The sequence below is a fragment of the Coffea arabica genome, chromosome 5e (assembly GCF_036785885.1).
Source record: "Coffea arabica cultivar ET-39 chromosome 5e, Coffea Arabica ET-39 HiFi, whole genome shotgun sequence".
Taxonomy (NCBI): domain Eukaryota; kingdom Viridiplantae; phylum Streptophyta; class Magnoliopsida; order Gentianales; family Rubiaceae; genus Coffea; species Coffea arabica.
This window is the reverse complement of record NC_092318.1, coordinates 1,393,474-1,417,489: the sequence shown is the minus strand read 5'-3', so window position 1 is coordinate 1,417,489 and position 24,016 is coordinate 1,393,474. Positions and strand designations below refer to the sequence as shown.

General features: G+C 41.5%; 1 protein-coding gene across 1 annotated transcript; it reads left to right on the top strand.

The window, feature by feature from the left end:
* The first annotated feature begins 20,533 nt into the window (after positions 1 to 20,533).
* Positions 20,534 to 23,124, top strand: LOC113722701 (uncharacterized). The gene is made up of 3 exons (XM_072048172.1): positions 20,534 to 20,781; positions 20,892 to 21,351; positions 21,694 to 23,124. The coding sequence occupies exons 1-3, from the start codon at positions 20,534 to 20,536 to the stop codon at positions 23,122 to 23,124; spliced, it is 2,139 nt and encodes a 712-aa protein (XP_071904273.1).
* The last annotated feature ends 892 nt before the right edge of the window (positions 23,125 to 24,016 follow it).

Genomic DNA, 24,016 nt, shown 5'->3' with positions numbered 1-24,016 from the left:
TATTTATTCTTTTCCTTGAAATTTTGTTAATTAAAGTGATGCATTAATCCCTTGTTTTGATAGTTTTACCTCAAATTAGCTCTTTCTTTGGTGACTATAGCCCGAGTTAAGTCTTGTTCACCTTATTAGCATTACAAACGGGGGGAGGTACAACTTCTTTTATCCCTTTTTGTCTTTCCTATGTGATCCAACGTGCTAAGTGAGAATTGCATGTCTATTTTGCCTTCCTTGCCTTTCCTTAATTCCTTTCATTTATTCGTTTGCTTTTGTTTTTATTAAGTTATTCTTTATGGGGTATGTGTACACCTCTTGGCTTGTAATAGATAGGGCTTGAAGAGCATTTTGGTCCATTTCTCCCCTTCCCCTTTTGTTTTAGTTAGCAAATGTAATAGGTTCATTAGATTGATTGCTTGCTTTTGTTGCTACGTGTTAACTTGCTTTATTAGGCTCTTGCATTTAGTCGAGCATGCTAAGTGTTATGTGCTACGTGTTTATAGGTGATTGGCATGTCTACTTGCTTTCTATAGTCATAGATGAATGTGATGGATGAATGCACGTCACCGCACTAGTTCAACGCTAGTTGTGGCTCATTGTCCCGTTTTCCACTAGTCCAACGCTAGTAGGAATTCATAGATATGGGCTAATCCAACGCTAGACCCTTAGGGATTTCCCTCGCTAGTTCATACTTGCATGTTTCACTACATTTCATGCATTTTTCTTAGTTTTCTAACATTTGGCATGCTCTTCCAATCCTTTCCCCTCCATTTTAGGCTTTTGCATCTTCATGCTAGTTATAGGGTACATTTGCTTGAGAGTCCCCTTTCGATAAGGGAAACGAGCGAGTGTGGCTACAAAATAGCCTTAGCACGCTAGTTCTTCCTTCTAATCAAAGGGAAAATTAAAGTCGTGAAATTAGGAATCATTCCCGTACCCGACTTGATGCATTCCTCTAGGTTCATGCACTCTCATTCTTATCATATCACTTCCTCACTCTTTTATCCACATTTTTTCACAACTCATATTTTTCTCAATCCACATGCCATGTTTGTACATTTTTTCTTTTATCATTTATTTTCTACCTCACAAATTGCACCCAATTGCACTTATGTGTATCTACTATTATATTTTCATCCATTAGCACACAAACACCTTTATTTTCTCAATTGGCACACATGCACTTTTCTCATTTGCACACTTGTACTTTTCTTACATTTGCACACTTACACGCATACTTGAGTCTTCATTTGCATTGCCCGTGACCTCTATGAGGACTTTCCTTATTTGGCCACCACAACTCATGTGGTTGGGACCAAAAAGCTTCATAAGAGACATTTTAGATTTAGGATTGCATTTTCTTAGCATCCATTAGTCATGTCCAACATGCAAAACATACTTTGGGTAGAAGAAATTAGGAAAAGAAGGGCTAAGTCACGCAACTAGCTTTTGCTAGGGTAAGGGAGTGCCTTAGGCTTTGCCTTTGCCTTCTCCCTTATCAAATGTGACCCCCGATCCCTTTCTTTGGTTACGTAGATCTAAAAGTTCTTTAAAATGGGTTTGTTTACTTTTCTTTCCAAAAATCACTTTTTGGGTGACTTGGTACACCCTAACTCTATACCAAGTGGCGACTCCATTTTCCATTCAAAAACCCTTTTTGAACTTTGTTTGGCCAAATCGTCGCATTTTCAAGTCCCACGGCCTTTTATTTTCATTTTCAGACACGTTTACATACATATTCCACACACCACTTTCACACCACACTTCAAAAAGTGGGGCGCGACAGTTGGCGACTCCACTGGGGACTTCCTAAGTGGGTCCAAGCATTTGATTTCGCTATTCTTTTCCTTTTTCTACCCTTTTTATGCATAACATTTGGATATTAGGGTTGCATTTTTCCGTTTTTAGGATTTTTGCATTTTGCGCGTATCAACTCACTCGCTTACCCATTTGGCGTACGATTGTTTTGATGGATGAATGGTTTATGTATGTGATTCCGAGCTTTACATTGCATTTGGGTAGGGGGAACATTACCCTAGAGCCTCGCGTTGGTTCTCGATCCCTCCCCTCCAAACGAGCACTAGCATACGTGCATACGATTTAATTATTCATCCCTCCTTTATTTTTCTTTTAGTGGCTTGTCACGCCACTCCACCCTATTAGGATATTAGGCGACCCACTTGGACGTGTGATCGCGACACGATATGTGCGTAGCATGATCCGAGGGGTCACTCAACCTTCCATTTTAAGCTTTGGGTTCATAGCCTTTAGCTTTTAGTCGAAGGTTGAGGATTTTTGATAGATTCACTCATGACATGTAGCCGTGACACGATGTGTGCGTAGCAATGTCTGGGGAATCGCTCGAGCCACCGACAAAGAACCTTGGGATTGATAACCCTTGGTTTCCAAGTCTGAAGGCTCGGGGACCTAAAACCTATCGAGTCTAGATGCATTAGTGAGCCAATACCTCATGCATCCATGATAGCTTGCCTAGGGTAGAGTCGGCCTTATCCTGAGCTAGGGACACTATTCACGAGGGGAGGGATCCAACCCCTTTTTCCTTTTTATTGCTTTTACTGCTTTATCTCGTTGCTACAATGTGTTATGTGTACTTATCTGGCTGAATTAACTTTTCTTGGTTTTGTCCCCATTGCATTCACCAACCCTAGCGAATAAGAGGTCTGGCATGACCTTCTTTTAGAACTTACCCTTGTAGATAGGCTATTGCACGTTTAAAGATTTTGGTATATTGCATTCTTATATTAATAATGTCATATCATTTTAGGCTTACCCTGGCAAATAAAAGGTCCCTTAGGTCATATTTCATTTCAAATTGCATGTTTTATCGCTTTAATAAACTGGCATCATGCATAAACCCTAGAAGGGGAATGCCATTTAGGGGATCCCGCTATTAGGATTAAACTCACCTTGATTGGTACATCTTTGGGATCCGGAATGTTCGGCCTTTAGGGTAGGCAATAAGCACATGACAGTGACACTTGAGGAAATAGCCGGCCTCTTCAATTTACCCTTGCATGGAACCGCCTTAATTTTCCCATACGTTTCAGACAAGATAGAATTTTGCAAGATCATAGGATTGAGAGAGGCTGTATTGCGAGGGTCGGATCAGGCAGTCCCCGTGAACACTTTGTTTGAGCATTTTGCACTACGAAATGGGTTCGAGAGATATAGGGAAGATTTTTCATTCACATCCAAGGATGTTTGGGAACGCAAAAGGCCAGTGGTGTATGCGATAGTTATGGCGGGAGTTTATTTCTTCCCGAGAAGAGATCAGAAAATAGCTTTCAAGGTAGCAAAGGTTATACAAGACCTCTTTTCAGGAATCCGAAGTAAACAATGCACCATAATCCCGACCATCCTTGCGGACATTTTTCTAGCTTGTACCAACTGCCAGAAAGGGGAAAAGTTCTTCTACGGGGCTAATATAGTTTTGCACATCTGGGCCCTAGAACATTTTAAGAGACGAGCGTCCGTTCCGAAAAGTCTGCTAGTAGCTGGGTATAATTGGGTAATCACGCATCATAAGCGAGTCAACGAAGGGGGTCTGTCGAACGATGCGGTTGAATGTGTCAAATACTTAGAAATGTTGCCAGATCAAGACATTAGATGGGTGTTAGACTGGACGGTTTGCCTTAGGCCGATACTCCGCACTAAAGTGTCAGATTTTGTTCTCCTATTGGGTACCCAAGGAATCGCTGCATACACTCCAAAGAGGTTCCTCAGACAGTTAGGACGTACACAAGAAGTGCCGCCTGTGGTTGATATGAGTAGGCTTACCGTCGTTTTCAGTAAAGGAATGTGTCCAAACGAGCTCCCTATGAAAGACCAGATTATCGAGGCATGGGTGACACTATCGGATGACGAGAGATTTCAATACATCCCGGAACTCAAGCAAAGGGGATTGACCACTCCGCAATACGAAGACTGGGTGAGAAGGTCCGCCACACAAGAAACACAAGATGAACCAACCGAGGAGGTGGGAAGGTTGAAAGCCATTATCGAAGCAAGGGATAAGGAAATTCTGCAATTAAGTAAGTCTGTCGAAGCATATAAAGGGATGGCGGAGCAAAACAAGCAATTGTATGAAAATGAACGAGAAAAGCGTCAAGAGCTAAAAGGGAAATGCTGAGAGTTATATGACCAAGCTGAACGTGTTAGAATTCCATATGCTAGAGAAACCAGGGACTCTGTATTAGATAGGCTTAGAAGTTTTGGCAATTTTGTACGGAATCGTCTTCATGACATGATGTAAATATTGGCAAGTTTATCAATGAAAGCAATTTTCTTTTGCACTCATTTGGAATTGTTGTCAAAAACAGGTTGTGTTACGGGTCCCATTTCGAAGGTGTTGCATCATGTTAGGCCTACCCTTGGCACAAAAAGGGCCCCCCGATAGGACATGCATCCGAATTTTTGGAGCATCTACTAACTCTTGTCTTTTCCTTTTTCTTTGTTTTGTTTTTGTTGAAAAAGCTAAGCCAGGGCTAAATCTAAAAGGGAGCCATTTCGTGTTTTCAGGTAAAATTTCAAAATAGCTTCTCGGAAAAGCCCCATTATTACGCGATCCAAAAGTAAAGCCCAAAAGAATCGTGTAGACATGAGTACTCAGCCAGAATCGTCTGATAAGACCGCTGCAACTACCCAACCGGAAGCCACAAGTCCCGGGGTTCAGTTGACTGAATTACTCACCAAATTTGGGGAAATGGCATCTGAAATGGCCGCCCAAAAGAAATTGATCGACGAGCTCATCAGTAGCGGAGCGCAGCCCGAGCCTCCGCCCATCAAACAACCGGAATCCGAACCATTTGTCATTCCTCCAATTCAAACCACTTTTGAGGGAGTTTTCAACCCGCTAAATACTTAAACTCAAAATCCTCCGTTCTATCCGCCCTATGGGCAAGGGTTTCAGCCTCAAGGTGGTCAAGGTGGTCCAAACATGCCTCCAGATCCACAAGCCTTTTATCAGACTACCGCAGAGCCTGTTGTGCCAGACCATACTGTTCAAACCAAACCAGAAGTAGGGGAGTCGTCTGCCCCGATTGATCTGAAGTTACTTAAGCGGTTGGATCGTTTCGATGAGTTCATCCGGAAAAGCCAAGGTTTAAGCAAACAAGGGGTGTTAGACTACGATGATCTGTGCCTGTTTCCAAATGTACAGCTGCCCGTGGGATTCAAGACCCCGAAGTTCAATAAATATGATGGTACGGGCAATCCTAAAACGCACTTGCGTTTGTTTGCCAACAAGTTGGGCAGACCGTTGGATGATGAAAACTTGCCATTAAGATTGTTTCCAGAGAGTCTAGAAGGAGACGCCCTCGATTGGTATTCAAACTTAAAGCCAGAGGAGGTGAAGACTTGGCTTGATCTGTCCAACGCCTTCATCAGACAATACGAATACAACTGCGAGCTAGCACCGACCAGAACTACTTTGGAAGGCACCAAGAGGCGACCATCTGAAGATCATAAGACAATGCCAAAAGATGGAGGAAGATAGCTGCCAAGGTTGAGCCTCCGATGACCGAAGATGAAATCATTCGCACTTTCATAAAAGCGCATGATCCTACATACTTCGAAGAAATCTTCCGTATGACCGGGTGCACATTTGCTGCGATTGTGAATAAACTCGAGAAATATGATGATTTTGTGAGAGTCAGAAAAATTGTTAACGTTTTTGCCTTAAAATCACAAGTAGAAGCTTTGCAAGGGAAGGGGAGCAGTGGAATGAAGCCGCAGTTTAAGAAGAAAGAGGGGGAGGCAACTTTTATCTGGAACCAGAACCCTTCACCCAAACCCCGATACCAACCCAATCCAACCTACCAACCACATTACCCTTATTATTCAAACCCGCACCATGTATATACCACCAATATCTACCACCTTCGACCTCGCCCAAGCTATCCTAACCCACCTTTAGCTCCTTTTCAAATTCCTCAACCAAATCCGCCCCAAAACCGACGTCGCCCTCCATATAATCCAAGATTTCCTCCCCCAAATAGACCTGTTTACAACCATCCTTAACCCCCTGAACCTTACAACCGACCCCCTAGCCGTACATTTACCAATTTAGGCAGGCCTCTAGACCAATTGTATGACCAGTTAAAGGCCGCCGGAAAAATTGGTATGGTAACCCCTCCTACCTATCCATATGGCATGCCCGCTTGGTATGACCCGCAAGGTATGACCCGCAAGCTGTCTGTGCTTATCATTCAGGGGCACCCGGACATTCAACTTTGGATTGCAAGGCTCTTAAGCATAAAGTTCAGGATATGATTGAAGCTGGAGAGATTGTAATTAGGAAAAGGGAGGCACAAGGGCCGAATATAAATAGGAACCCCTTGCCGGAACATGCTAATACCATTGGGGTCATTCTGGACGACGCAGAGTATGACGAGCTAGCCCAAAAATTGGCAAGGGAAGCTGAGGTGTTTGGAGTCACAGACCGACCATTCATAATAGAAGATGAACCGTTTGAGGAAGATAAAAGGCCTTTTATTTTGGATCTCACTCTAGCTGAAAGCAAGGCTTTGGAGCCAGTGGTCATCGAATTCCCAGAGCAGGAGCCTGTTCTGAGTTTGCAGCGAGTGCCATGGAACTATGATGAACCTGTCATACAAATTGGAGAAAAGTCAGTTGCCAAGGAAGAGGTGTCAGTGGTCACCAGATCAGGGAGGATTGCAAGTCCGTTTGGAGCTACCGTTCCGATTCAAACAAATAACCCCGAGCTGCCCGCTAAACCAACAGTTACTAAGAAGGAAGCCTTGGATTTTCTTAAAAGGCTCCAAAGAAGTGAATATAATGTAGTCGAGAAGCTAAGCAAGTCGCCCGCCCAGATATCCATGTTGGATTTGCTTTTTTCTTCGGATATGCATAGGGATGCGTTGCTCGAAGTGTTGACCAAAGCCCAAATCCCTAAGGACATTTCAGTTGCTAATTTCTCACATATGGTTGGGAGTGTGTTATTTACAAAACAAATCACTTTCTCTGATGATGAGTTACTGGCGGAAGGCATTGAACATAACAAGGCTCTGTACATAGCTGTGAGATGCAACGGAAAAATTTTGCCAAAGGTGTTGATTGACAATGGATCTGCGCTTAATATCTGTCCTTGGAGCACCTTGGAAAAGCTAGGATTGCAAGATATCAAGTTGAGGCCTTCAGGGACCATAGTTAGAGGTTTTGATGGAGCACAAAGAGAACCTATAGGAGAAGTGGATTTAGTCATCGAGATGGGGCCTGCACAGTTTCAAATAGCTTGCCAAGTTATGCACTTTCCTAGTGTTTACAATATTTTGCTTGGAAGGCCGTGGAATCATAAGTCCGGAGCTGTGCCCTCTTCATTGCATCAATTGTTGAAGTTCATAGTAAATGACAAGTTGATAACTATCTTTGCCGAGCAGGATTGCCTCGTGATTGCTGATTCTGGGTCCAAAGAAGATGGTAGCCAAAACGCCACAGTGACCCCTCATAGCACATCCGATATCGTCTCCGTAAGTTGGATAACAAAAGAGGAACGAGCTCTGTCAAATGCCAGTGTCATGATGGCTAAGAAAATAATCCGCGGAGGATATGAATTTGACAAAGGGTTGGGACGTGATCTACAAGGAATTTTGAAGCCAGTGGAAGCTGTGGAGAAAAAGGATTCATTCGGTTTGGATTTCAAACCAACCGCTAAAGATATCAAAGAAATGAAGGAACGCAAGAGAGCAGAGAAAGAAGGCAGGCCAAGGGCCCTTGATATTCCGCCACTGCATTATACTTTTCCACGACCAACCGAGGTGATTACATCAGAGATTAACCCAATTGACGGAGTCGAAACTGGTTTGACTCAATTGTTCATTGGGGCAACATTTGAAGACAGTTTCCCAAATGAGGCTGAGTTTCCCGACATCCCTGAAGGATCAATTTTCAATTGGACAGCCGAGTTTCTTCGCATTCGGAAGGAGTTTCGGCAAACCTAAAGGGGTTTGCCATTCATGCGAATTCATGAAAATACTTCTGCATCTGTAAATAGCTAATGAAAGCATCTTTACCTTTGACTAAAGCTTGCACATGAAAATATTGTCAAGTTTTCATTTCGTTCCCGTTTGCTTTCTTTTGTTTCCGCTTTCAATCAAAGGTTTTATGAAAATGCACGAGTTGTTCTTGTCATGTTGATTTGTTTATTCGTTTGTTTATATTGTTGTCATATTGCTTGTTTATTTGTTTGTTGTATATTTGTTTGCTTATTATCCCACATTCGTTAATTTTTTCAGATGGCCAAAAATAAAACCATTTGACCCTTTGGATATCACTATTCTGGAATTCAATAATGGCAATCTCTATATCACTCACGACTTGGAGGTTTGGGAATCCGAGCTCCAAAGCGAGAGTGATAATGAGGAGGTATTCGATTCTTTTGCAAAGGACTTTGAACAAAATGAGGAGAAACCAAAACCGAACCTGAAAGAAACAGAAAAGGTTAACATTGGCACTAAAGATGAAGTTAAGGAGGTGCAAATTAGTATTCATTTGAATGGGAGGCAGAAAAAGGAGATGCTTGAATTTTTGACTATGTTCCAGGATGTATTTGCATGGTCCTATGATGATATGACTGGTATTTCAACTGATGTGGTAGTGCATAAGTTGCCCACAGACCCTACTTTTCCACCCGTAAAACAGAAACCCCGAAAATTCAAACCAGATATGAGCCTCAAAATAAAAGAACAAATTGAAAAACAGCTCAAAACCAACGTTATCATTGTTTCCCATTACCCTATTTGGCTTTCGAATCCAGTCGCTGTTCCAAAAAAGAATGGAGATGTGCGAGTTTGTGTGGATTATAGAGATCTCAATAAGGCCAGTCCTAAAGATGATTTTCCTCTGCCAAATATTCACATTCTCCTGGACAATACCGCTGGGCATGAGATTGAATCCTTTTGTGATTGCTTCGCTGGATACCATCAGATTTTGATGGCAGAAGAGGATAGGGAGAAGACTGCTTTTATCACCCCTTGGGGCACGTTTTGCTACCGAGTGATGCCATTTGGTCTAAAGAATACCGGAGCCACTTATCAAAGGACCATGACCACCCTGTTTCATGACATGATCCGCCAGGAGATGGAGGTCTACGTGGACGACATCATAATCAAGTCTAAAAGAGCAGAGGACCATTTGGTTGATTTGAAGAAGCTGTTCGAAAGGTTGCGAAAGTACAATTTGAAACTAAATCCTGCAAAGTGCGCCTTTGGGGCACCAGCTGGTAAGCTGTTGGGCTTCATTGTTAGTAAAAGAGGCATAGAGATAGATCCAGTAAAAATCAAAGCAATTCGAGATATGCCAGTGCCGAAAACTCAGAAGGACGTGAAAAGTTTCTTAGGAAAGATCAATTTATTGGGAGATTCATTGCCCAGTTAACGGCCACATGTGAGCCGTTGTTCAAATTGTTGAGAAAAAATGTGCCGTTGTACTGGAATGAGGAGTGCCAACAAGCTTTTGACAAGATTAAAGATTATTTGCTGCAGCCTCCGGTCCTAGTGCCACCCAAGCCGGATCGACCATTAATCATGTACCTATCTGTGCTCGACGGAGCAGTTGGTTGTGTCCTCGGGCAGCATGATGACTCCGGAAGGAAGGAGCAAGCCATTTACTATCTAAGCAAGAAGTTCACGCAGTATGAGGCTAATTATTCATTCATTGAGAAAAGCTGCTGTGCATTGGCCTGGGCAGCTCGAAAGCTGAGACACTACCTGTTGAGCCATACCACTTATCTTATTTCCCGATCTGATCATTTGAAGTATCTTTTGGAGAAACCGATGCTAACTGGACATCTAGCTAAATGGCAGATAATTCTCTCGGAGTTCGATATTGTTTTCACTTCACAGAAGGCTGTCAAGGGGCAAGTTATAGCTGATCATTTGGCAGAAAATCCAAGGGATGATGATTATCAACCACTTCGCACTTAAGAAGGTAGTTGCCAATTTCCTGAGAGATCACATCATCTGTCGCTTTGGAGTACCCGAAACACTTATTACAGACAATACCAAGAATTTGAACAATGACATGGTAGATGGACTATGCGAGCAGTTCAAGATCAGACACCGCAACTCTGCCATTTATAGGCCTCAGATGAATGGAGCTGTAGAGGCCGCAAACAAGAATTTGAAGAAGATTATCCGCAAAATGACTGAAAGGCATCGCGATTGGCATGAAAAGTTGCCTTATGCATTAATGGCGTATCGGACTTCTATCCGGACATCGACTGGGGCAACGCCATATTCACTCATGTATGGGATGGAAGATGTATTACCAGCTGAAGTTGAAATTCCTTCGCTACGAATCCTCATGGAGGCTAAATTGGAGGAGGCTGATTGGATAAAGCAGCGCCATGAGCAATTGACTTTGATCGATGAAAAGCGGCTCAATGCTATCTGTCATGGTCAGTGCTATCAAAAACGTGTGGCCCGGGCTTACAACAAAAAAGTCCATCAGCGTGCATTCGAAGAAGGTGACAAAGTACTAAAGCGAATTTTGCCAATGCAAGATGAAGCTAAAGGCAAATTTGCTCCGAATTGGCAAGGGCCATTCATTGTCCAAAAGGTATTACCTGGCGGAGCACTTATTTTGACAGAAATGGATGGACGAACATTCCCTCAACCCATTAACTCAGACATGTGCAAGAAGTTTTTCATTTGATCATGCAAATTTTCTTTAGAAATTCATGCAAATGGCGAAATGCAAGTCAGGCCATCTTCTTTTACACTTAAAACATTTTATCTCTACTTGTCCCCTTTGAGCCATCAGAATTGACAAATCTTCGTTTGATAACCCTTGAGAATTGCAAACCCCACACTGGGGCAAATTTATTTTGAAAGAGAGATGATCAAAAAGAAAAGAGAACCCCACACTAGGGCACATTTAGTTTTTAAAGAAAAATGCCAAAAGTGAGGAAAATGCAATGAAGAAAATGCAAAGAGACAAAATCCGATCAAACTGGGGCAAATTTTCCTCAGTTTCGTTCAAAATCGGAAACGATTTCAAAATAGTGCAATCTCAAGTTATTTCACACCTCGCATCAAAATTTGCTTTCAAGCCTCAACTTTTCTTAAAAAGCACCCCACCTGACCTCATTACAAAGCCCAAAGTCCTGGCTTTCGTCACTTGTTGCATTTCTATTAGGAAATTTGTTAATCAACTGGCAAGTGATATCCATAACGCCTTCGCCTAATCTTACAAGGGAAGTGCATTTTACTGATGCCAGAAATCTTTAACTCATATTTCTGAGTCGATCATAGTCGAGGTATTTCATTGTTCTTTAGGTGAAAACCCGAAAGGGCGCCTCGAAAAAAAGAAAAGAAAAGAAAAAAGGAAAAAAGAAGAAAAGAAAAAGGAAAAAAAAGAGAAAAAAAAGAAAAAGAAAAAGACAAAAACAAAAACAAAAAGGGCGGGGGCAACCTTGGTGAAAACCCGAAAGGGCGCCAAGGCAGGTTTTCTCAACAGACGAGCACGAGAAGGAACAGCTGGTGACCTGGTTCATTTGGACTTTCCCTCATGATTGTGATACTTCTGCCAGTATCGAATTCCGAAGCAAATATATCCAAAGTCTTGAATATGATATTCGTTGGCCAAATTTGCATTTTTCTTTACGAATATTCTTTTGCAAAATGTATCCTTATAAACCTCTTGGTTTCTCTTGATTATTTGCGTTCGACTGATTGTGGTTGTCTGCATTCTTTTGCATGCTCATCCTGGCCTGACATAGGAAATCATCTTGCAATTGCTTTTTATATGACAAATTTTTCATGCATCATTTTTTCACCATTGGATTCGAATGGATGATGAACCCTAGGGTTTGTGCAAGGTTAGGGGATTCACCTATTAAAGTGGGTAAAGTGCAACAAAGCTGCTACATAGATTTGGTGACGTGGTAAATACGTACTTTATCAGTCTCAGAAATGGAAAGGTTTCAAAATTACAAGTTCAACTAAGCCAGACGTCGCAGAACAGAAGCAAAAGCATCGCAAGACTCATGTTTACACGATTCTCAAGGCAAACCGGATCAAATGATGGTGGCAAGTCCGTTATTTCTTCTTTTCTTGCAGGAACGTTGTGTTTACAAATGAGAACAACCACTATCCTTTTCGCACCTAAATCGATGATAGAAAAAGCTCCCCAGTAAGCAAAGACGAAGTGATAATGTTATTGGCAAAGTTTGATCATAAGAGACAACATCAGCTATCGCTTTAGTTACAGAGATCAAATCTCCCTCTTGGTACAAAAGTTTGAACTACTCCCAGGTAAAAACTCAATTCTTTGTTTAATCCTCCCCAATGCAATCTCGTTTTTAAATTCCTGTTCGAGTTAGTCCCGTTTTAAATTCATGTTCGGGTCAGTCCCGTTTTAAATTCCTGTTCGGGTCAGTCCCGTTTTAAATTCATGTTCGGGTCAGTCCCGTTTTAAATTCCTGTTCGGGTCAGTCCCGTTTTAAATTTCCTGCTCGGGTCAGTCCCGTTTTAAATTCCTGTTCGGGTCAGTCCCGTTTTAAATTTCCTGGTCGGGCTAGTCCCGTTTTAAATTCCTGTTCGGGTCAGTCCCGTTTTAAATTTTCTGTTCGGGTCAGTCCCGTTTTAAATTTTCTGTTCGGGTCAGTCCCATTTTAAATTTCTTGTTCGGGTCAGTCCCGTTTCGTTCTAAATTCCTGTTCGTTGGAATCATTTTGCGGCCAAATAACGCAGTTAAGTATTTGGTGTCTACTTCTTTGTCTCAAGTTTTTTCAAAACTCAGACAAAGAGGGGCAAACTGTAGACACCAAAATTTTAGTGTAATTTCATTTACTATTTATTTTTTAGTTTTCTATTTGTCGTGTTAGTTTTATTCACTTTTTGGTTTTTAGTTTTTTAGTTTTTATTTTATTATTTTTATTTTTTTAAGTTTTTAGTATAGAATTTCTCGAAAAAAAAAAAACAAGAAAAAAAGCATTCAAAAAATATGTTTTAGTTGTTTGTGATTTAAATTCAATGTTTTCTTGAAAAAATGAAGAAAAGAAAAGGACAAATGGAAAAATTGCAACTTTGCTATTTATTGTCTCTAGTTTATTTATCCGATGTTAATTAAATTGTTGTTTTTCTTTACTTAATTTTATTATCAATTTTGTTAAATTATTTCTTTAAAAAAAAAAAAAAAAAAAGCCACACATGCATGCGGCATGAATTTTCTTATATCATTTTCATGGATTTTTGTCGGATGAATCGGATGGTCAAGGGAAAGGGCTTACGATGAGATGATTTGTAGCCATTGAATGGAGGATTTTGGGGGCTGCTAACTGGATATAAAAAGAAAAAGAGGAACCGCAGCCGAGGAGGAGGATTGAAGGTTGACGGCTAGAGAGAAAATCAGAAAAGGAGAAAAGAAAGAGAGCAGAAGGGCGGCAAAAAGAAAGAAACCAGAGAGTGTGGGACGACTGACGGCGGGAGAGAAACAGAGAGGAAGTCTGGGGTTTTAAGAGAGAGAGAGACAAAGTTGGCGGTAGAAAGAAACAGAAAGCTGAGGGTTTTGACGGCTAAGAGAGTGAAAGGGAGAGGTTTGAGAGTTTGGGAGAGAGCGGCCAGAAGAGGAAGCCGCAACCAGGAGGGAGACCGAGAGAAACCCAGGTAGCTGCTTCATCTGAATCTGCAGTTGGTCCCTTCATCGCACCCAAGCGAAAGCTTCAAACCCAGAGGTGGTGAACATGTAGCCTTCAACCCCTTCTTTTGTCTATTTTCATTTCATATGAAATCTGGTCTGTGTAATCAGAGATTCTGGGCTCTTATTTTGTGGATTTGATTGCTAGACATATGCTGTTTCATGCGTTCTCTTTCATTATACAGCCCAAAGCTGTTGCCTTTTTGTTATTTTTGTATCATGGGCTTCTCGCTTGCTTAAATGTTGTGGAATCTGGTTTAGCAGGCTGCATGTTCTTGGTTGTCGAATGAGTATGCTTATGTTTCAATCTAGAAATGCACAGTCCGAAGTTTTTTCTGCAGAAAAATGAAATTTTGCTTAGATCGATTCATTAAAACTTTGTGTATTGGAGTCTGAAATTCGAGTTTGGAAGTAAAAGGCAGCAGGCCTGCACTTTCGGCTGCTGAAGTTTTTCGTGTTGTTTGAAATGTTTAATTTGTCTGTCGTTTGGCTGAGATGTCGTGAGAATGTTTGGGAGCTTAGCAGTAGAGGCCAGCAGTTTGCTTGGTCTGTGGTTGCCGAAAGAAAAATCTTGCTGCAGTTTTTTTCTTTCTTTTGTTGTCGGTCAAACCAGATTTGCCACCTTAACCCTGCAAACAAAATTTCACGTTTTGATTTAGTCAACAATTTCTGGTTTTATAAAACTTGTTTGTATGATGAAACGGATGGAGTCGCTGCTGGAAATTGCCGCAAGCTTCACCTTTCTCTTTTGCTGCATTTCATGCCTTGCTGTTTACCTGCATTTTCTGATTAAGGCTTCGGCCACCCAGCTCGCTGATTGACCTTTATGTTGGAAAGAGGAGCAAGATAAGGGGTGTTGGGTTTGCATTTTTGGGGGCGCATGAATATAGCTAGGCTGGGAAAAGCAGGAACGGCATTGGAATGGTTACCGAGAGCCTGCAAGTTTCATTGCTGAAAGTTCCTCCATGACTTTGCATGAAAAAACTGCATTTCGTTCCATATGTTTGCCAATTTTCCTTTGCCCAGTAGCAGCCCAAAAGCTGGTTTTCCTTACCTTGTTTGTGATGATCACCATGGGTTTTGTTTACAGCTTTGGTTTTTTTTTTTTTTTTTTTGGGGGTTGCTACAAGCTATGAACTTGCAGCAGAAATAGCAGAAGTAAAGAAAGCTTGACATTCGTTGCATGCATGCAAAATTTTAGGAAAAATTACATTCCAACCATTCAAGTTCCTTTTTGTTCTACTGTGGCCCAACTAATCACATAAATTAATCAATTTCGTCAATTTCAAGTTTTAACTTTCTTAGTATGTTTTAATATGATGATTGGGATAGATTATTCATGAGTTTAGAATGAATTTGTAGGTTTTAATAACTTTTCATAGACTTATAGCTTTGATTTGATTTTTTTAGTGGAAGGTTTGAATTTTTGTCATTTAATTGTAAAATGGGGTTTTTATTCATTTCTTGTGAATTTTATCATTTGATTGGAGGTCTCACCTTAGGTCCTTAATTTTAATTTTATTTTATTTTATAGTAATAACAAATTGATCCCTTGAATATTCTTTAATTCTTTATATGGACCTTCGTTTGTTTAATTGGATGAATAGGGGTTGTTTAACTTCTTTGAATGCTTTGTTTAATTATTCAATTTCATATTTATTCTTTTCCTTGAAATTTTGTTAATTAAAGTGATGCATTAATCCCTTGTTTTGATAGTTTTAGCTCAAATTAGCTCTTTCTTTGGTGACTATAGCCCGAGTTAAGTCTTGTTCACCTTATTAGCATTACAAACGGGGGGAGGTACAACTTCTTTTATCCCTTTTTGTCTCTCCTATGTGATCCAACGTGCTAAGTGAGAATTGCATGTCTACTTTGCCTTCCTTGCCTTTCCTTAATTCCTTTCATTTATTCGTTTGCTTTTGTTTTTATTAAGTTATTCTTTATGGGGTATGTGTACACCTTTTGGCTTGTAATAGATAGGGCTTGAAGAGCATTTTGGTCCATTTCTCCCCTTCCCCTTTTGTTTTAGTTAGCAAATGTAATAGGTTCATTAGATTGATTGCTTGCTTTTGTTGCTACGTGTTAACTTGCTTTATTAGGCTCTTGCATTTAGTCGAGCATGCTAAGTGTTATGTGCTACGTGTTTATAGGTGATTGGCATGTCTACTTGCTTTCTATAGTCATAGATGAATGTGATGGATGAATGCACGTCACCGCACTAGTCCAACGCTAGTTGTGGCTCATTGTCCCGTTTTCCACTAGTCCAACGCTGGTAGGAATTCATAGATATGGGCTAATCCAACGCTAGACCCTTTGGGATTTCCCTCGCTAGTTCATACTTGCATGTTTCACTACATTTCATGCATTTTTCTTAGTTTTCTAACATTTGGCATGCTCTTCCAATCCTTTCCCTTCCATTTTAGGCTTTTGCATCTTCATGCTAGTTATAGGGTACATTTGCTTCAGAGTCCCCTTTCGATAAGGGAAACGAGTGAGTGTGGCTACAAAATAGCCTTAGCACGCTAGTTCTTCCTTCTAATCAAAGGGAAAATTAAAGTCGTGAAATTAGGAGTCATTTCCGCACCCGACTTGATGCATTCCTCTAGGTTCATGCACTCTCATTCTTATTATATCACTTCCTCACTCTTTTATCCACCTTTTTTCACAACTCATATTTTTCTCAATCCACATGCCATGTTTGTACATTTTTTCTTTTATCATTTATTTTCTATCTCACAAATTGTACCCAATCGCACTTATGTGTATCTACTATTATATTTTCATCCATTAGCACACAAACACCTTTATTTTCTCAATTGGCACACATGCACTTTTCTCATTTGCACACTTGCACTTTTCTTACATTTGCACACTTACACGCATACTTGAGTCTTCATTTGCATTGCCCGTGACCTCTATGTGGACTTTCCTTATTTGGCCACCACAACTCATGTGGTTGGGACCAAAAAGCTTCATAAGAGACATTTTAGATTTAGGATTGCATTTTCTTAGCATCCATTAGTCATGTCCAACATGCAAAACATACTTTGGGTAGAAGAAATTAGGAAAAGAAGGGTTAAGTCACGCAACTAGCTTTTGCTAGGGTAAGGGAGTGCCTTAGGCTTTGCCTTTGCCTTCTCCCTTATCAAATGTGACCCCCGATCCCTTTCTTTGGTTACGTAGATCTAAAAATTCTTTAAAAAGGGTTTGTTTACTTTTCTTTCCAAAAATCACTTTTTGGGTGACTTGGTACACCCTAACTCTATACCAAGTGGCGACTCCATTTTCCATTCAAAAACCCTTTTTGAATTTTGTTTGGCCAAATCGTCGCATTTCAAGTCCCACGGCCTTTTATTTTCATTTTCACACACGTTCACATACATATTCCACACACCACTTTCACACCACACTTCAAAAAGTGGGGCGCGACAGTTGGCGACTCCACTGGGGACTTCCTAAGTGGGTTTCGCTATTCTTTTCCTTTTTCTACCCTTTTTATGCATAACATTTGGATATTAGGGTTGCATTTTTCCTTTTTTAGGATTTTTGCATTTTGCGCGTATCAACTCACTCACTTACCCATTTGGCGTACGAATGTTTTGATGGATGAATGGTTTATGTATGTGATTCTGCGCTTTACATTGCATTTGGGTAGGGGGGACATTACCCTAGAGGCTCGCGTTGGTTCTCGATCCCTCCCCTCCAAACGAGCACTAGCATACGTGCATACGCTTTAATTATTCATCCCTCCTTTATTTTTCTTTTAGTGGCTTGTCACGCCACTCCCCCTATTAGGATATTAGGCGACCCACTTGGACGTGTGATCGCGACACGATGTGTGCGTAGCATGATCCGAGGGGTCACTCAACCTTCCATTTTAAGCTTTGGGTTCATAGCCTTTAGCTTTTAGTCGATGGTTGAGGATTTTTGATAGATTCACTCATGACATGTAGCCGTGACACGATGTGTGCGTAGCAATGTTTGGGGAATCGCTCGAGCCACCGACAACGAACCTTGGGATTGATAACCTTGGTTTCCAAGTCTGAAGGCTCGGGGACCTAAAACCTATCGAGTCTAGATGCATTAGTGAGCCAATACCTCATGCATCCATGATAGCTTGCCTAGGGTAGAGTCGGCCTTATCCTGAGCTAGGGACACTATTCACGAGGGGAGGGATCCAACCCCTTTTTCCTTTTTATTGCTTTTACTGCATTATCTCGTTGCTACAATGTGTTATGTGTACTTATCTGGCTGAACTAACTTTTCTTGGTTTTGTCCCCATTGCATTCACCAACCCTAGCGAATAAGAGGTCTGGCATGACCTTCTTTTAGAACTTACCCTTGTAGATAGGCTATTGCACGTTTAAAGATTTTGGTATATTGCATTCTTATATTAATAATGCCATATCATTTTAGGCTTACCCTGGCAAATAAAGGGTCCCTTAGGTCATATTTCATTTCAAATTGCATGTTTTATCGCTTTAATAAACTGGCATCATGCATAAACCCTAGAAGGGGAATGCCATTTAGGGGATCCCGCTATTAGGATTAAACTCACCTTGATTGTTCCCATGGGTACATAACCCTTCAAGGGATTGCACGTTTAAATTCTTGCCAACCGGAGAATGGGACTCGTAGGTAAGGTAATTGACAACCCGCCTCTTCCATTTTTAGATGGAGTGCCCCCGTCGAATCTACCAGTTGTTGGTACCGTCGGCCGAGATTCAAAGATGGCCTGCCCTTATGCTACCTAGCGAATTACATCAAGTAGCTCAATATTTAGGGCCAATTGGAGACCTTAAGGAGATCAAGCCCAATGGCTATGTAGTAGAAACATTGGTACATCTTTGGGATCCGGAATGTTCGGCCGTTAGGGTAGGCAATAAGCACATGACAGTGACACTTGAGGAAATAGCCGGCCTCTTCAATTTACCCTTGCATGGAACCGCCTTAATTTTCCCATACGTTTCAGACAAGATAGAATTTTGCAAGATCATAGGATTGAGAGAGGCTGTATTGCGAGGGTCGGATCAGGCAGTCCCCGTGAACACTTTGTTTGAGCATTTTGCACTACGAAATGAGTTCGAGAGATATAGGGAAGATTTTTCATTCACATCCAAGGATGTTTGGGAACGCAAAAGGCCAGTGGTGTATGCGATAGTTATGGCAGGAGTTTATTTCTTCCCGAGAAGAGATCAGAAAATAGCTTTCAAGGTAGCAAAGGTTATACAAGACCTCTTTTCAGGAATCCGAAGTAAACAATGCACCATAATCCCGACCATCCTTGCGGACATTTTTCTAGCTTGTACCAACTGCCAGAAAGGGAAAAAGTTCTTCTACGGGGCTAATATAGTTTTGCACATCTGGGCCCTAGAACATTTTAAGAGACGAGCGTCCGTTCCGGAAAGTCTGCCAGTAGCTGGGTATAATTGGGTAATCACGCATCATAAGCGAGTCAACGAAGGGGGTCTGCCGAACGATGCGGTTGAATGTGTCAAATACTTAGAGATGTTGCCAGATCAAGACATTAGATGGGTATTAGACTGGACGGTTTGCCTTAGGCCGATACTCCGCACTAAAGTGTCAGATTTTGTTCTCCTATTGGGTACCCAAGGAATCGCCGCATACACTCCAAAGAGGTTCCTCAGACAGTTAGGACGTACACAAGAAGTGCCGCCTGTGGTTGATATGAGTAGGCTTACCGTCGTTTTCAGTAAAGGAATGTGCCCAAACGAGCTCCCTATGAAAGACCAGATTATCGAGGCATGGGTGACACTATCGGATGACGAGAGATTTCAATACATCCCGGAACTCAAGCAAAGGGGATTAACCACTCCGCAATACGAAGACTGGGTGAGAAGGTCCGCCACACAAGAAACACAAGATGAACCAACCGAGGAGGTGGGAAGGTTGAAAGCCATTATCGAAGCAAGGGATAAGGAAATTCTGCAATTAAGTAAGTCTGTCGAAGCATATAAAGGGATGGCGGAGCAAAACAAGCAATTGTATGAAAATGAACGAGAAAAGCGTCAAGAGCTGAAAAGGAAATGCGGAGAGTTATATGACCAAGCTGAACGTGTTAGAATTCCATATGCTAGAGAAACCAGGGACTCTGTATTAGATAGGCTTAGAAGTTTTGACAATTTTGTACGGAATCGTCTTTATGACATGATGTAAATATTGGCAAGTTTATCAATGAAAGCAATTTTCTTTTGCACTCATTTGGAATTGTTGTCAAAAACAGGTTGTGTTACGGGTCCCATTTCGAAGGTGTTGCATCATGCTAGGCCTACCCTTGGCACAAAAAGGGCCCCCCCGATAGGACATGCATCCGAATTTTTGGAACATCTACTAACTCTTGTCTTTTCCTTTTTCTTTGTTTTGTTTTTGTGGAAAAAGCTAAGCCAGGGCTAAATCTAAAAGCGAGCCATTTCGTGTTTTCAGGTAAAATTTCAAAATAGCTTCTCGGAAAAGCCCCATTATTACGCGATCCAAAAGTAAAGCCCAAAAGAATCGTGTAGACATGAGTACTCAGCCAGAATCGTCTGATAAGACCGCTGCAACTACCCAACCGGAAGCCACAAGTCCCGGGGTTCAGTTGACTGAATTACTCACCAAATTTGGGGAAATGGCATCTGAAATGGTCGCCCAAAAGAAGTTGATCGACGAGCTCATCAGTAGCGGAGTGCAGCCCGAGCCTCCGCCCATCAAACAACCGGAATCCGAACCATTTGTCATTCCTCCAATTCAAACCACTTTTGAGGGAGTTTTCAACCCGCTAAATACTTAAACTCAAAATCCTCCGTTCTATCCTCCCTATGGGCAAGGGTTTCGGCCTCAAGGTGGTTAAGGTGGTCCAAACATGCCTCCAGATCCACAAGCCTTTTATCAGACTACCGCAGAGCCTGTTGTGCCAGACCATACTGTTCAAACCAAACCAGAAGTAGGAGAGTCGTCTGCCCTGATTAATCTGAAGTTACTTAAGCGGTTGGATCGTTTTGATGAGTTCATCCGGAAAAGCCAAGGTTTAAGCAAACAAGGGGTGTTAAACTACGATGATCTGTGCCTGTTTCCAAATGTACAGTTGCCCGTGGGATTCAAGACCCCGAAGTTCAATAAATATGATGGTACGGGCAATTCTAAGACGCACTTGCGTTTGTTTGCCAACAAGTTGGGCAGACCGGTGGATGATGAAAACTTGCCATTAAGATTGTTTCCAGAGAGTCTAGAAGGAGACGCCCTCGATTGGTATTAAACTTAAAGCCAGAGGAGGTGAAGACTTGGCTTGATCTGTCCAACGCCTTCATCAGACAATACGAATATAACTGCGAGCTAGCACCGACCAGAACTACTTTGGAAGGCACCAAGAGGCGACCATCTGAAGATCATAAGACATACGCCAAAAGATGGAGGAAGATAGCTGCCAAGGTTGAGCCTCCGATGACCGAAGATGAAATCATTCGCACTTTCATAAAAGCGCATGATCCTCCATACTTCGAAGAAATCTTCCGTATGACCGGGTGCACATTTGCTGCGATTGTGAATAAACTCGAGAAATATGATGATTTTGTGAGAGTCAGAAAAATTGTTAACGTTTCTACCTTAAAATCACAAGTAGAAACTTTGCAAGGGCAGGGGAGCAGTGGAAAGAAGCCGCAGTTTAAGAAGAAAGAGGGGGAGGCAACTTTTATCTGGAACCAGAACCCTTCACCCAAACCCCGATACCAACCCAATCCAACCTACCAACCACATTACCCTTATTATTCAAACCCGCACCATGTATATACCACCAATATCCACCACCTTCGACCTCGCCCAAGCTATCCTAACCCACCTTTAGCTCCTTTTCAAATTCCTCAACCAAATCCGCCCCAAAACCGACCTCGCCTTCCATATAATCCAAGATTTCCTCCCCCAAATAGACCTGTTTACAACCATCCTCAACCCCCTGAACCTTACAACCGACCCCCTAGCCGTACATTTACCAATTTAGGCAGGCCTCTAGACCAATTGTATGACCAGTTAAAGGCCGCCGGAAAAATTAGTATGGTAACCCCTCCTACCTATCCATATGGCATGCCCGCTTGGTATGACCCGCAAGCTGTCTGTGCTTATCATTCAGGGGCACCCGGACATTCAACTTTGGATTGCAAGGCTCTTAAGCATAAAGTTCAGGATATGATTGAAGCTGGAGAAATTGTAATTAGGAAAAGGGAGGCACAAGGGCCGAATATAAATAGGAACCCCTTGCCGGAACATGCTAATACCATTGGGGTCATTCTGGACGACGCAGAGTATGACGAGCTAGCCCAAAAATTGGCAAGGGAAGCTGAGGTATTTGGAGTCACAGACCGACCATTCATAATAGAAGATGAACCGTTTGAGGAAGATAAAATGTCTTTTATTTTGGATCTCACTCTAGCTGAAAGCAAGGCTTTGGAGCCAGTGGTCATCGAATTCCCAGAGCAGGAGCCTGTTCTGAGTTTGCAGCGAGTGCCATGGAACTATGATGAACCTGTCATACAAATTGGAGAAAAGTCAGTTGCCAAGGAAGAGGTGTCAGTGGTCACCAGATCAGGGAGGATTGCAAATCCGTTTGGAGCTACCATTCCGATTCAAACAAATAACCCCGAACTGCCCGCTAAACCAACAGTTACTGAGGAGGAAGCCTTGGATTTTCTTAAAAGGCTGCAAAGAAGTGAATATAATGTAGTCGAGAAGCTAAGCAAGTCGCCCGCCCAGATATCCATGTTGGATTTGCTTTTTTCTTCGGATATGCATAGGGATGCGTTGCTCGAAGTGTTGACCAAAGCCCAAATCCCTAAGGACATTTCAGTTGCTAATTTCTCACATATGGTTGGGAGTGTATTATTTACAAAACAAATCACTTTCTCTGATGATGAGTTACCGGCGGAAGGCATTGAACATAACAAGGCTCTGTACATAACTGTGAGATGCAACGGAAAAATTTTGCCAAAGGTGTTGATTGACAATGGATCTGCGCTTAATATCTGTCCTTGGAGCACCTTGGAAAAGCTAGGATTGCAAGATATCAAGTTGAGGCCTTCAGGGACCATAGTTAGAGGTTTTGATGGAGCACAAAGAGAACCTATAGGAGAAGTGGATTTAGTCATCGAGATGGGGCCTGCACAGTTTCAAATAGCTTGCCAAGTTATGCACTTTCCTAGTGTTTACAATGTTTTGCTTGGAAGGCCGTGGAATCATAAGTCCGGAGCTGTGCCCTCTTCATTGCATCAATTGTTGAAGTTCATAGTAAATGACAAGTTGATAACTATCTTTGCCGAGCAGGATTGCCTCGTGATTGCTGATTCTGGGTCCAAAGAAGATGGTAGCCAAAACGCCACAGTGACCCCTCATAGCACAGCCGATATCGTCTCCGTAAGTTGGATAACAAAAGAGGAACGAGCTCTGTCAAAGGCTAGTGTCATTTAATTGCTGTCATATTCCTGTCATATTGCTTGTTTATTTTTTTGTTGTATATTTGTTTGCTTATTATCCCACAGACCCTACTTTTCCACCCGTAAAACAGAAATGGGGTTTTTATTCATTTCTTGTGAATTTTATCATTTGATTGGAGGTCTCACCTTAGGTCCTTAATTTTAATTTTATTTTATTTTATAGTAATAACAAATTGATCCCTTGAATATTCTTTAATTCTTTATATGGACCTTCGTTTGTTTAATTGGATGAATAGGGGTTGTTTAACTTCTTTGAATGCTTTGTTTAATTATTCAATTTCATATTTATTCTTTTCCTTGAAATTTTGTTAATTAAAGTGATGCATTAATCCCTTGTTTTGATAGTTTTAGCTCAAATTAGCTCTTTCTTTGGTGACTATAGCCCGAGTTAAGTCTTGTTCACCTTATTAGCATTACAAACGGGGGGAGGTACAACTTCTTTTATCCCTTTTTGGCTCTCCTATGTGATCCAACGTGCTAAGTGAGAATTGCATGTCTACTTTGCCTTCCTTGCCTTTCCTTAATTCCTTTCATTTATTCGTTTGCTTTTGTTTTTATTAAGTTATTCTTTATGGGGTATGTGTACACCTCTTGGCTTGTAATAGATAGGGCTTGAAGAGCATTTTGGTCCATTTCTCCCCTTCCCCTTTTGTTTTAGTTAGCAAATATAATAGGTTCATTAGATTGATTGCTTGCTTTTGTTGCTACGTGTTAACTTGCTTTATTAGGCTCTTGCATTTAGTCGAGCATGCTAAGTGTTATGTGCTACGTGTTTATAGGTGATTGGCATGTCTACTTGCTTTCTATAGTCATAGATGAATGTGATGGATGAATGCACGTCACCGCACTAGTCCAACGCTAGTTGT